Source organism: Sinocyclocheilus anshuiensis, unplaced genomic scaffold (assembly GCF_001515605.1).
Source record: "Sinocyclocheilus anshuiensis isolate Anshui unplaced genomic scaffold, SAMN03320099.WGS_v1.1 scaffold1827, whole genome shotgun sequence".
In the NCBI taxonomy this organism is placed as follows: domain Eukaryota; kingdom Metazoa; phylum Chordata; class Actinopteri; order Cypriniformes; family Cyprinidae; genus Sinocyclocheilus; species Sinocyclocheilus anshuiensis.
Window position 1 is genome coordinate 306,496 of NW_015552696.1, and position 13,453 is coordinate 319,948.

The following is a 13,453-nucleotide window of genomic DNA, read 5'->3' on the forward strand; positions in this document are numbered from 1 at the left end:
CTTCCCATTATAAATGCACATATTCTGAGCTATGAACATACTGAGGGGTCGGTAAACACCTGTATACCCAAAATTTGTTGAGCGCAATTACGCAAAGACAGCCTCTCTGGACAAACCAAGAAAAATGAAAATAAAAACGGATGGTTTTGCAATATCAATACATAGAGATAATTACTCAAAAAATAAAATTAAATGATCAAGCAACTTCTACTAGACAACTTGCAGGGTTTCTGCAGGATTTTTAAGCTCAAATTTAAAACAAATATAATAAATACCATATGAGTGGGGTTGGGCAATGTCTATAGTAACATATTAAACTGTAAAATGATTGTAAAAACATGATTTACAGTTCAGATACAAGTTTGCACAAAAACAAAAATTATACACTTCACATTTCAGCCTTTAAACCATTTTTAAGAAAATGGATGAGTATAAGTATTAATTATTATATTAATATAAACAATTATGATCAATAAATTATATTAATTAACAAAAATACATTTTACTGTTTAGATTTTATAATGCATTATCTTCTTATCGATCCACCAGTTCACATTTACAGCTCTGCGTGTTTGCAGGGTAAAAACATGGGTTGATTTTCACATTGGTCTGAACAACAACAGCAGACAGGCTTATTGAAAATGCATTCTCTGCCAGCAGGCTTTCGGAGCTGCAGAAACGTAACCGTTTCCCCGGTAAAGGCAGTAAACAAAGCAGCCAGCACCGGACTCTGAAACGTGCAGCGCTCATGTTTATTTGAAGGCATCATAGCCTTTTGAAGTTTAATCGTCACATTACAATTACAACAGACTACAATTTGTAATCTACCCAGCACTGCTGGTAAATATATACAGTCGACTGCATACTGTCACGGTTGCCTTCTGTGGCGAAACGAAGAACGAGGAGATGGCAAACTTAGAAACACGGCTTATAAACACATGAAACGCAATCAGGGAGAACAGAAACAGGTGAGGAGTAATCAAGGATAATTAATACAACACAGCAGAGACAAATAAACATAATCAGGACAGGAACTGGAAGGAAACCAAATAAGGGCATACAGAAACAGGAGGCAGGAACAGAGGGAAAACAAAACAAAAACAGACGTGACACACAAGTTTTCATACCCCTGACAGAAACTGCAAGATGTTTATCATTTAAATGAAAAATTACAGGGATCATCATTTTTTTTGTACTGACGGATTAAGATACATCACATAACATATTTACATATAAATGTACACCCCCTTGGTTGTTGATGTTGTGTTGTGTTGCCTCCCGGATGATCAGTGACTGTCTGTAGGACACTATTTTTAGCCCTTATTTTTGTATGAATTCTTCAACTAATGAAAAGACTGATCATTTTGATTTGTTTTACATTTTTATTCTAATTTTTGATAACTATTCTTTCTAAAATGGTAATAAAAAAATGAGAATGTGTAAACACATTTGACTGGTATTATAAGGCACAGAACCATTTTTAATTTAGCATAAATATTTAGTATTTAATATTCAAGCAGTAGCTGGCCTCACAGGGTGTTTGACTGGTGAAGAAAAGGAAAGAAACTCCTGGTTTAACTGTCCACTTTCCCTCTTCACACCCAGGGCAGAAAACCTCCGAGCTCTGGCCGCTTTCGGCCCTGAACAGCTGCTCCGTCAGGCACCTGAGGACGTGCACATAACTACATTCAATTCCTCTAAAACCCTTTTTCCACCCAACAAATGACGTTTGTTTATAATCACATTAGAAAACATCAATTGTTATTGATTGCATATTTCATTTAATATAATAGTACTTTGAATTCATTCTTGGTTTATAAATAAAAAAAATCTAAAACTTAAGACATTCAAAACTGTATAACTTATTAAAAAATTATATAACAAATTAAATTGTATGTATGTATGTATGTATGTATATTATATATTAGTACTGTCAAACGATTAATCACGATTCAAAATAAAATCATCCAAAATAAAAATTGTTGTTTACATAATATATGTGTGTATACTGTGTATGTTTATTATGTATATATAAATGCACACACATACACTATATATTTAGAAAATATTTACATGTATATATTCATATAATTTCATTTATATATAAATATATTATATAAACATGACATATTTTTCTTAAATATATACATGCATGTGTGTGTATTTATATATACATAATAAACATACACAGTATACACACATATTATGTAAAGAAAAACGTATTTTGGATGCATTTAATCGTGATTAATAATTTGACAGCACTAATATATATATATATATATATATATATATATTAGTGCTATATCTTAAATTGGAGTAAGAACAATAAAATGCTCTGAAAACAATGTTCAGAGCAAGGCAAATATTGGATAAGTAAAAAGCTTTATCACAGCAGATCCCCTTCATTTGAACATGTTCAGCCCTCTAGAAGACAGGTACAGGACATAACATCCGCTTGACCAATGTGAAATCCATGTACAAACATAGATGGGTAAACACATAGATCCGCTCAGCCCATAAGATATGTTTACAGTGTGTGTGTAAGCTACAAAGGATCTCAGACGCAGTTGGGGTTTGGTTTGTGAATGCATGACTAATGCAATGAAGCACTGTCAGATGAAATAATTACCTGACACGTGCCCTCTGAGCAATAACCTCCGCATGACTGTCATTCAGAATGTCACCTGCAAATCAGCACAATATATGGGGATGCACATTTAGGTTTGCATTTGTGCAACAGTGTTTATTTACCCTCCAGACTCACGGCAGACTGGCCGATGCATCCGGTGCCTGTCCCCAAAGACACAACCTGCTTGTGAGCAAATGGTTAAAAGGGCATTTTGCAGTTTTCATATCATCATGTTAGTTAGTTGATTTCTATGTTTCTGAACTCAGTCAGCAGAATCACAGCAGCCAGTAGAGTCCACTCTCTGCCCGCCTCTGGCTTTGCTCTTTTAGGCAGGTTACTGAAGTGATTATAACACAAGCTGGCTAAGTTATTTCATCAGGACTCCACATGATCTGTAGCATTTACGATGAGACCATGTGTTTTTACAACATTACTATTGACGCATTATTAATATACTCACACTTAGATAACCTGGTTAAATGCTCTTTCGGATTACGGATTTAAATGTAAATGCACTGCAGTATAAATGTGCGTTCTCGTGTCTTTGGCAGAAGAATATTACCGATTTCAAAATAAGAGTCCCTACACACACACACACGGCGCATCTTTACAGGTTAAAGCTCATTTGAAACGTATTGTTTCATTTGTAAATACAATTTTAAATGTACATAAAACAGCAAATCGTAATAGCGAATAATTAGGCGGTCATTCAGTGGAAATAGCTTACTTGATTTGGCAATTTTATGTTTTATTTTGTATGTTTACATTCTGTTATAAGTCAGCTCTGTTAGGGCCTTTGTGACGAAAATGTTGTCTTTTTTTAGGATAGCATTTGAATTCTCAGACAAATAACATTTGAATTTGTTTCTCACAACTATTATTGATATATTGAATACACATTTTTAGCTATTACTTTAATTTCAGGTGAGTTTTGCATCAAACACTGTTGTTGTTATTATCATATTGTAAATGATTTGTGAAGTACATAATTTTCTCTTTGAAATGCATAAAGATATGCTCTGCATGTTATTTTTTGACAATATAATTCCATATGGCTATATTTATATTGTCTGTAAACACTTTTAATGTTTAAACGTGCTAATTTTAGCTATTAATCAAGTGAGCATAGACATTTAAAAAGATTTTTACACTTTACATAAATGCCATATCAATTTTAAAATATCCACAGGCTCATTTCTGTAAAATAACCATATTGAAGATAAAGAGCTATATACATAGTTCAACGTCGAGTTTAAAAATTGGCTGCAGTTCATGAATTTCAATGATGCCATCTAGTTGTGTTTACTGAATAAAGAATCATTGTGAACATTCACATTCATATTGATTCACAAATACATGTTCAGATCTCAGATGTAAAGTGGGCCACAGGACATGGCAGTGAAGCTGAGAATGAGCAAAAGATAACCGGCAGTTTTCTCCACAAAAGAAAAATATTATCTGATATATATTTAGAGGTGAACATAACTTGAAAATTGAGCTGCATAATCAATGATCTGAAATCCTGAATTTCATCATAAGCACTTCAAGTAATTACAGTTGAATATTTAACCTGAAATTGAAAATAAGGGCACTTCTGACCAAAAAACAAAACAAAGCAAGTCTTCAAACTGTATATTTGAACTGTGTTCAAACATTTACATGTCTACAATATAGTGGTATAAAGGCCTTGATCAGCCTTCAAATTAACATTGGTATAATGCATGTTTTTTATTTATATTTATTTTAATTTTATTTTTGATCTACTGACCATTTTTCTCTGAGATCAAGAAATCCTATCAAAAGCTGCATTCACACCATGTTGGATTTATTTGATTCCAACTTAAGCATTCACATCCTTCAAACAATAAATATTCCACACACACACACACAAAAGCTAACAGTTCTTTAATGCATAAAATTAAGGCTAAATAAGTCAAGTAAACTTAAATAGATTAATAAGCATAACAACTGTTACTTTTTTGTCTCTTTATTACTCAAATCACACGGATTCATTTCTGCGTTAATAGTGTTGTCATAGAAATGCATAATTCCAAATCTGCACCAAATTTCATATAATTTCCATTATAATTAAAAATAAACTAAAATAAACAATAGTTGCTTGTTCAGATGGTATAATGACAGAAGTATTAGGGACAGCAAAACAAAACAAAACACATAAATACCAAACAAACTGAACACAAGATTTTAAAGCTTTTTTTAATATTTAAAATCATCCACAGACTATGCGTTTACAGTCCATGACTGGATTTTATTTCAACTATATACAGTGTAGCATGGCATGTCACAAAATAATGAAATCACGTCTGCTCATTCTCTTTAAAACAATTATTTTCTCTATCTTCTCAGTGGTCTTCTAGTCCACATACACACACTGATATGACAGCTCTGCGGCCCACGACATCTGCAACTGAAGATTCGCTGCCGTTTATTTTATTAGTATAGTAATATTTCTGTATTGGATGCTGCATTATTAGCAGGGAGTTTGAGAATTTCACCTCACACTGGAAAATCAGGATTGATTACATTTTGATTTAGGGAATTAATTTTGACTTGATTTACAAATCTGGTTATACTGTGAACTGTCTCATAATTTGCATTGCTTTCTCTGCATAGAAATGTACGGTGAAATCATCATCCCCTGAATTTACCAACTCAAATATTACATTCAAACAAATCATCTATCTGCTGCTGGTCCATCAGTGTTTAAAAGTACAGTTAACCCAAAAATTAAGCTGTTGTTCGCTCATCCTCATGTCATTACATACCAGCATGCTATTATTTATTCAGTGGAGGACAAACGTTGAAGTCTGAAGAATCTTTATGCAGCTCTTTTCGAAACTCGTCCTTTGTGTTGCACAGAAAAATAACAGCGCATCGGTTTTGAATAAATGAGTTGAGTTTCCACTTTTAGGTGAACTAGTGTTTGAATTGTAAATCTGCTGCTAGTCTAATCAACAGTCTGTTCATTCAGTCCACATGAATGGCCTATTCAGAAGAAATTAATGTCCCTTCCATGCCAAGATATAATCAGTCTCGTCACTCTTGTCCGAATCCCTCAGTTTCCTCGATAGCGAACAGAAGTTTTTCTCGGAGCTGCTCCTGGTTCTTATAGGGTGGCAGATCCAGTCGATTAAAGCTGAAATTGTAAGGCAGGAGGGACAAATAAGCACAAACACACTTCTGTGAAAGAGTTATTTTGCACTGTCTTTCGGATTTAGAGTCTCACCAGGTGTGACTTCTAGGCAGCCAGGTTTCCTTCCCCACTTTGTCTATGCAGAACTTTTGTGGCCCGTTACTTCCTAAACAACAAGATGATCAAAAGAGGAACTATTAAAACCATTTACACTTCTAAACACTGAATATGTACAGCGAGGACAGAACTCAGGTCACATGTGAAGAGCTCAAAGCTGCATGGTGGGAAGACTCAACACAAATTTAGTGTTACACAAGTTACTGTAAGAAAAAGAAAATGATCAAACAAATTTTTTTTTTTATCATTTACTACAAACCATATTGTATTTAGCTCATATGATATTTAGTTTGTCCTCCTTTCACAGACTCTTGATCAAAATTATTTTTTAAAAGTTTAAGGTTTGGACAGTGTCACCAATAAAATATCATATATATATATATATATGTGTGTGTGTGTGTGTGTGTGTGTGTGTGACGCTCGCCCAACAGGTGGGAAGACTCAACACAAATTTAGTGTTACACAAGTTACTGTAAGAAAAAGAAAATGATCAAACAAAATTTTTTTTTTATCATTTACTACAAACCATATTGTATTTAGCTCATATGATATTTAGTTTGTCCTCCTTTCACAGACTCTTGATCAAAATTATTTTTTAAAAGTTTAAGGTTTGGACAGTGTCACCAATAAAATATCATATATATATATATATATGTGTGTGTGTGTGTGTGTGTGTGTGTGACCCTGGACCACAAAACCAGTCATAAGGGTCAATTTTTCGAAATTGAGATTTATACATCAATGGAAAGCTTATTTATTCAGCTTTCAGGTGATGTGTGGTTTGTTAGGATAGGACAATATTTGTCCGAGATAAAACTATTTGAAAATCTGGAATCTGAGGGTGCAAAAAAATCAAAATATTGAGAAAATCTCCTTTAAAGTTGTCCAAATGAAGTTCTTAGCAATGCATATTACTAATCAAAAATTAAGTTTTGAAACATTTACGGTAGGAAAGTTACAAAATATATTCATGGAACATGATCTTTAATGATTTTTGGCAAAAGAAAAATCAATAATTTTGAAATTCAAAATGTATTTTTGGCTATTGCTACACATATACTCCAGCAACTTAAGACTGGTTTTGTGGTCCAGGGTCACAAATATATATATATAAGCTATTACTTAATTTCAGATGAGTTTTGCATCAAACAGTTGCTGTTAAATGATTGTTAAAATTCTGTATTTTTCATTAAAAAAAAAATATATATATATATGGGGTGGGGGGGGGTAACTGCTTATGTCGCAATGTTGGAAAAACAGAATGACGGAGCTTTCTGCATCTGACGCCGCATATTCTCTCAGAGACGACGAGAGACGAATCTACTTCAACATGTGCTGATAACGGTATATAGCTAACGATTTAAATTAAGTCCCTTAATATTTCTCTTGTGGCCGTACATAAAAATGAGAAGAAACGTATTTCGTGTTAAACAGGTTGTTTTTGAAAGTCGGTGCTTGAAATAGGCTAAAGCTTTTTATTTCATCGATTTTTACTGATGACTGCAGTGTTAATAAATGCCTATAATTCATTGTATAATAGACCTGTTTTAAAATACCTTTTTTTACAACATGGTAATTGAGGAGTTAATAGCCTAATCTTCTGTTATCCTCGCAGCACGTCAGTTATGCAGTAATATTGCGGGGCAAATTAATTGTAATCTTAATTTAATAATAAAAGTAACTTCATAAAAATAATAGGCCTAATAAAAATAAGAATGGAAATCCTCTTAATATATAATAATTAAGAGCCAATAACTGATGTTTTTGACAATATTTATGGCTATCATTGATACAAGATAATCGTCTTTCGACTCGCACCCCGGTTATCGCGGGGCAGACAACACGCTGCCTGTTACATCATTTAGGCTGTCTTGTTGAGCCCAGTGGCACTGAGAACATTATATTTCACACACTTTAATCTCTTTTATTTTCCACACGTAATAGGATTAGTCCATCGAATCATTCGGTTTGTAATGCAAACTGAACTGAAAGCCTCGTACCGAACGATTCAATACGAATACACCCCGACGTACACCCCTATTGTTACACTATATATATAATAAAAAGCCTTTATCTATATAAAATAGATAGCATGCAGTGATTTCATACTGTACTGTTGTGTCTGTAGTACATTATAACTGATATTATAACTCTACCTATCAGTTCTGCAAAGCCTCCAACCGGCAGGCGACAAGTTCCTGTGACAAACTGCAGGAGGCGAATTCTCTTTTCATTGTCCATTTCCTTTACCACCTGTGTGACACATAATGAAATATATACCATATATTAAAAAGAGAGAGACAGGAGCAGTAGCTGTGAGTGACTAAAAACACCTGAGACTGAAGGTGTGAATTACCTGCCAGAACCAGTGGATCTGCTTGCTGTTTTTGGTATAATGCCGATAGATGGTGTTCTTCTGCCAGTCGTTCAGGTCGATTTCCTGCATCCCACACAACATGAGCTGGAGCAAGAAACAATCACACACCATCAACCTCATAACCTGATAAAGATAACATCGGTACGCCTAAAACAAGTCCAAACTTAACCACACTGCCCGAGTTATTCACATCCGTTTCCTCAACGTTTGTGTTTCTATATAGACAAGGGGTTTTGAAAAACTGCTAAAAATACTAAAACACCCACCTCCAGCTCTTTCTCATCAAAATAACGCAACCACTCCAGAGGCACAACTTCATTGAACCCATCCAGGAAGGCTTTCGTTTGCTCCTCCACCCCACGTGTGAAGCGCCAATCAGTGAGCAGACTGCAGGAAAAACACGCAACGAGTTTAAAATCACTTAAACGAACAATCCATTTTAAAGGGGTCATGAAATGAGAAACCAAAATTCCCTTGATCTTTTGACATATTGTACTATAAAAACATCCTGTAAGTTTCAGAACTCAAAACTAAGTCCCGTTCACACCAAGAACGATAACTATAAAGATAACTATAAAGATAATGATATTAGCGTCCACACCAGCGAACGATATCGTGTTTATTCTAAGCGCAAGCTCGTCTGCCGCTTTAAATTCTCGAGCTCGTGTCAGCAGGATTGATTCTGATTGGGTGTCAATTATTTTTATCGTTCATCAGCTGGGAAAAATCGTTCTAAAAAGTGATTCCCACAATATTGTTTGTCTGTGCCTTTATCGTTATAGTTGTGGTGTGGACTCTGCTATTCTGTAATATTGAAAACGATTTTAAGAACTATATCTTTATCATTATCTTTTTAGTTATCGTCCTTGGTGTGAACGGGGCTTTAGTCTAAAAACAGCTTATATTGAAGGCAGTCTGCCAAAACGACAGCTTGTGGAATGTTCTATTATATGATGTAATAGTGTGGATAAGCACCGCCTCCACAGAAGATCAACACCTGCTTCTACAGCACTGCCTGTTTAGCCCCGCCCACCGATTCTACGGCGCTGCCTGTGTAGCCCCGCCCACCGATTCTACGGCGCTGCCTGTTTAGCCCCGCCCACCGATTCTACGGCGCTGCCCGTTTAGCCCCGCCCACCGATTCTATGGCGCTGCCTGTGTAGCCCCGCCTACCGATTCTATGGCGCTGCCTGTTTAGCCCCGCCCACCGATTCTATGGTGCTGCCTGTTTAGCCCCACCCACCGATTCTACGGTGCTGCCTGTTTAGCCCCGCCCACCGTTTCGTGCATGTAGTGTTTACAAGAGGCAAACGCACAGGTCGACACAGAAACCAAACGATAAAGATGCTCTGAAGACACCAAGACGCTGTGCAGTGCCAAGATGAGGAAAAACAGCGTTTGCGTTGCCTTCCTTCTGATCCCAACTTTAGGAAAGAGTGGATGAACTTTATTTTTAATGAAGGTCTAGACCACGTCAGTAACAACTCGGTCCTTTGTTCACTTCATTGTACCACAGATTTGTTTACAAACAAGACACAAGTTGACGCAGGACTTTCAGAAAGATTGAAACTAAAAGACGATGCTGTGCGACTACATTGGATCCGACTGTTTTCATTACATGATCACTATTTCTTTGTCTGTTAAACAGATCGTTTGATATGCATTTTTGACATCTGTTAAGGATGTACGCTGTCCAACATACACAACTATAAGCCAATCATATCAGTGGGCGTTTACTTGCGAGTCTTACAATCCTCCACGTCTATCCAAACAGAGCGTTCTGATGAGGGGGGTTAAAAACAGGACAGAAAATAGCCTATTACTTCTAAATTATGATGTTTTTTGATGTAAAAATCTTGATAACATTATATGGGGACGTAAGAGGCACAGAGGCAGTTCATGACCCCTTTAAAAGACACAAAAAAAGGTGAACAAAGGTGGTTAAACGTGTGGAGTTTCTGCATCACTAGCAGCACCAGACCGAGTTGCAAAAATAATGACTATTTTCAAACAGGTTTCTCAAACAGGCTCTTATTCTGGAGTTGCATATTAAACTGGAATTAGACAAGTATTCTAACATAAAAAACACCTCATTGGATAAAAGGCGTCTGATTAACTGATCAGTGATACTAGTATCATCTAAACATGGGGCAGCTGTACCTAATGTACTCCTCCTTGTTGTCCTGCGTGACGAGTTCATTTTCTCCATCGTTCTTCAGCTGGTGTGTTGTCACCTTGCCCAAAATCTCCATGTCCTGAGCGAAGTACAGCTCCACGCCGCACTCTTCCAAATCATTCTCCCTGTGAACGCACATCAGCATTAATGTCGTGTTTGTCACAGAGCTGTTTTGACTGATGTCAGCGAGAGCAGTCTGCAGTCTTGATACTCACTTGACCCACATGATGGAGTTGTAAAACTCAGGGTCGATGGACTCCAGGTCTTTCAGGGTGGGTTTCTTGTTAAGCATGCGCTTGTAGAAGGGCAGAGTGAAGCCCGTGTCAATGAACTTCCCATGATACAATGCCTGCAGAGATCACAGGTCAAAGGTCATAAAACAAATAATAGTAGTTCAAGTCTTTTCTTCCCTATTATGATATATGGCAGGATGCTGCAGAAGAAGGGATTTAGACTTGTTTGGTTATTAGACAACCCTTTGCCCAGTCTTTTCTATATATATATATATATATATATATATATACAGTTGTGCTCATAATAATAAAATAAGAACAGATAAATGACAAGCAACGGCACAAACAAATACAACAAAAAGATACAAATAAACTGTGCTTTAGGTTTTTCAGGTATAACCATAATATTCAGGTACAGAAATACCACAAAAACTTTTGAAGATGATGATGTGTACATTTTTCTTATTTTTTTTAAAGATCATATTTTTTTCATTTGGAACTGCACTTATATGCTAAAAATTCAGCTTTGAAATCACAGGAATAAATTACATTTTACATTTAATGAAAAAATAGAATTATTAATGTTGATTTAATTACATACTCCTGGGAATTCGACATGTCCTACAATGTTGCATGGTATCTAAATCTAATTTAAAAAGGATTTTGCTTATTATTTTAGAATTATTACGAATGCATCTTTTATAAGCTCGCATGAATTGAGACCACATTGCATATTTCTACTTTAAAATTAATTTCAAGGACAAATCCATGCATCAGCTAGGGATTCATCAACTGATCAGTCATGGATAATTAACAGTTGATTTTCATCCAATCCTGTTTAAATTTAGGACCAACATTAATTTTTTTTCACACAAGATTTCACACATACGCAGGATGAATCTGTTTTCAGTGCTCCAAATACAGTATGACTGGAGGGTGAACTGTTGGCTATTATAAGCATTTGTGTCTTTTTAAATGTGTTTGCATTGTATCAAGCCCAATTTCAAGAGTCATTAGGGCAATTCTGCTGTATTGTTGGAACCCATTTTAAAGGTCACCATAAATAAACATTTGTCACGATAACACAAATGGCTGCAATAACAGTTTAACCTTCAATAAACGAAACTGTAACATTGTCTTAGAAATGCTTCGTTATTTTTAGTGATCTCTGTTAGATAATACTAAAGAGACTGAACAAATCAAAAACAATAATGTTTTCTGATTGGAACAGGACATATGTATCTTGCTTCTGAGTGTATCTGGACTGTGATGCTAAACTCGTCTGTAATTTAACAGTGTGGTATATTAACAGTGTGGTATATTATCATACAACCATAATGTCAAAATCATGGCACGTTTATAAGTATGCGAGTATATTCAGTTTAATTTTCACATGAAAAGGACCTTCCTGAAAACTCTCCTCTGGATTCACAAACACTTGTAAACCTCAGATTTGATAGTTAAATGTGTGTGTATTAATAAATTCCAATCATTCATAAAAACCGCGTGCGTAAACATACACAAAATTGATGATTCTTGTCCCTTGAATTTGCCTCAAGAGTACCATCATTCAATACTCCAGTTTTGCTTTTCTTAAATTCTCTTCTCTCTCACTCTATATACAGACTTCAAAAACACACAGAAATGCGCTTTTGTTGTAAAGGCTCGGCTAACTGTTTAATGCAGTGGTTCTCAACCCGTGGCCCGTCACGAATTCAAATGCGGCCCACCATGCTGAACACAATTTAAAAAATAACTTTCAGTTTTACAATTCATTTTAGTTTTTACATTAATTTAAAAATGTAGCCTACTATACAAATATAAGCTATAATGTTTTTGTTATGTAAAATAATTTTGTTTCTCATATATTATATTTTCAGACATGAGCAGACCTGTACTCACGTAATTAACGTTATGCATTTAACGAACACTTACAAGCGCGCACTTTGGCAGAATTCAATTCAAATAGTCATCAGCAGTCATTAGTTCGGTAAAATTGAGTATCAGAATGGACACATTTGTTATTAAGGGAGAAAAATTAAATGTGGAAAATGCCAGCGAAGGAACACATACAAACAAGAGTAGTCGCAGCAGTGAAGGTAGGAGAGTGCTGGACTTTCGGCATCAACTTTCGGTTTGCCCCGCCACTCACTTGAAGATGTTCAGGCTAGAGCCCTGCACGGGCCTCAAATATAGGCCCTAGCCCGGCCGTGTCCAACAGCTTATCAGAATTACCGGCCCGAGCCCGTCTTTTTCCCCCTCTTCTCCCAAAACAGCTTATACTACTGTTTCAGCTATTAAAAAATAGTTCTGTTTAAACGCTAAACCTAGATAAATGTGCGCTATATCCAATAGTTTGTGCGGAGAGTGGAAGCTAAAGCGCACTTTGCAGGACATGGAGGCGCCAGCGCGATCACTTGCATTTTTTTCAGTGGATATGCCGTCATTTTTGCTCATAAAGGTAAGAGTAATACATCATTCGTAACTGTAAAGGGTCTACTTTTATTTGTGTGCACTCACAATATCAACAAAACGTTGTGCTTTTATAAAATAAAACAAACATGATGCGCTTTCTACCGTCTCGTCTTGAACAGGAGCGCTTACAAAAATGAACCGAAACTCAGCGAATACATGCCTCACAGACATGATAAATATATCTATACAAAGCTTTAAATTACTACTTAACTAAATAAAACAAATAAAAAACAAAAACTCTTTCATTATAATCATAATCCGTAAAGATGCACTTCTCTCTGAGGGCGCGTCT

General features: G+C 35.6%; 2 protein-coding genes across 3 annotated transcripts in view; both read right to left on the reverse strand.

Moving 5' to 3' along the window:
- Positions 1–1,498: 1,498 nt before the first annotated feature.
- Positions 1,499–3,074, reverse strand: LOC107667671 (tRNA-specific adenosine deaminase 1-like). Its single transcript, XM_016459399.1, has 5 exons — positions 3,064–3,074; positions 2,909–2,966; positions 2,752–2,809; positions 2,630–2,684; positions 1,499–1,664 (listed from the first exon to the last, which is right to left on the reverse strand). Exons 1-5 carry the CDS (start codon positions 3,072–3,074, stop codon positions 1,499–1,501), a joined length of 348 nt encoding a protein of 115 aa, XP_016314885.1.
- A 1,795-nt stretch (positions 3,075–4,869) lies between these two features.
- LOC107667683 (NEDD4-like E3 ubiquitin-protein ligase WWP2) overlaps positions 4,870–13,453 on the reverse strand; it is a 50,644-nt gene continuing 42,060 nt past the window's right edge. For both annotated transcript variants that reach the window (XM_016459409.1, XM_016459408.1), the window contains 7 exons: positions 10,669–10,802; positions 10,438–10,578; positions 8,544–8,664; positions 8,257–8,361; positions 8,057–8,153; positions 5,877–5,949; positions 4,870–5,786 (listed from right to left, as the gene is read on the reverse strand). In XM_016459409.1, coding sequence (XP_016314895.1) covers positions 5,687–5,786; positions 5,877–5,949; positions 8,057–8,153; positions 8,257–8,361; positions 8,544–8,664; positions 10,438–10,578; positions 10,669–10,802 — 771 coding nt within the window. In that variant the 3' untranslated portion in view covers positions 4,870–5,686. The remainder of the gene's footprint in view (positions 5,787–5,876; positions 5,950–8,056; positions 8,154–8,256; positions 8,362–8,543; positions 8,665–10,437; positions 10,579–10,668; positions 10,803–13,453) is intronic.

Excerpts from the sequence above, each read along its gene's own strand:
- LOC107667671 (XM_016459399.1), bottom strand. Across the intron at positions 2,685-2,751 it reads GTCTGCCGTGAGTCTGGAGG|GTGACATTCTGAATGACAGT; the intron begins GTAAATAAACAC and ends GCTGATTTGCAG. Across the intron at positions 1,665-2,629 it reads GCTCAGAGGGCACGTGTCAG|GTGCCTGACGGAGCAGCTGT; the intron begins GTAATTATTTCA and ends GCACGTCCTCAG.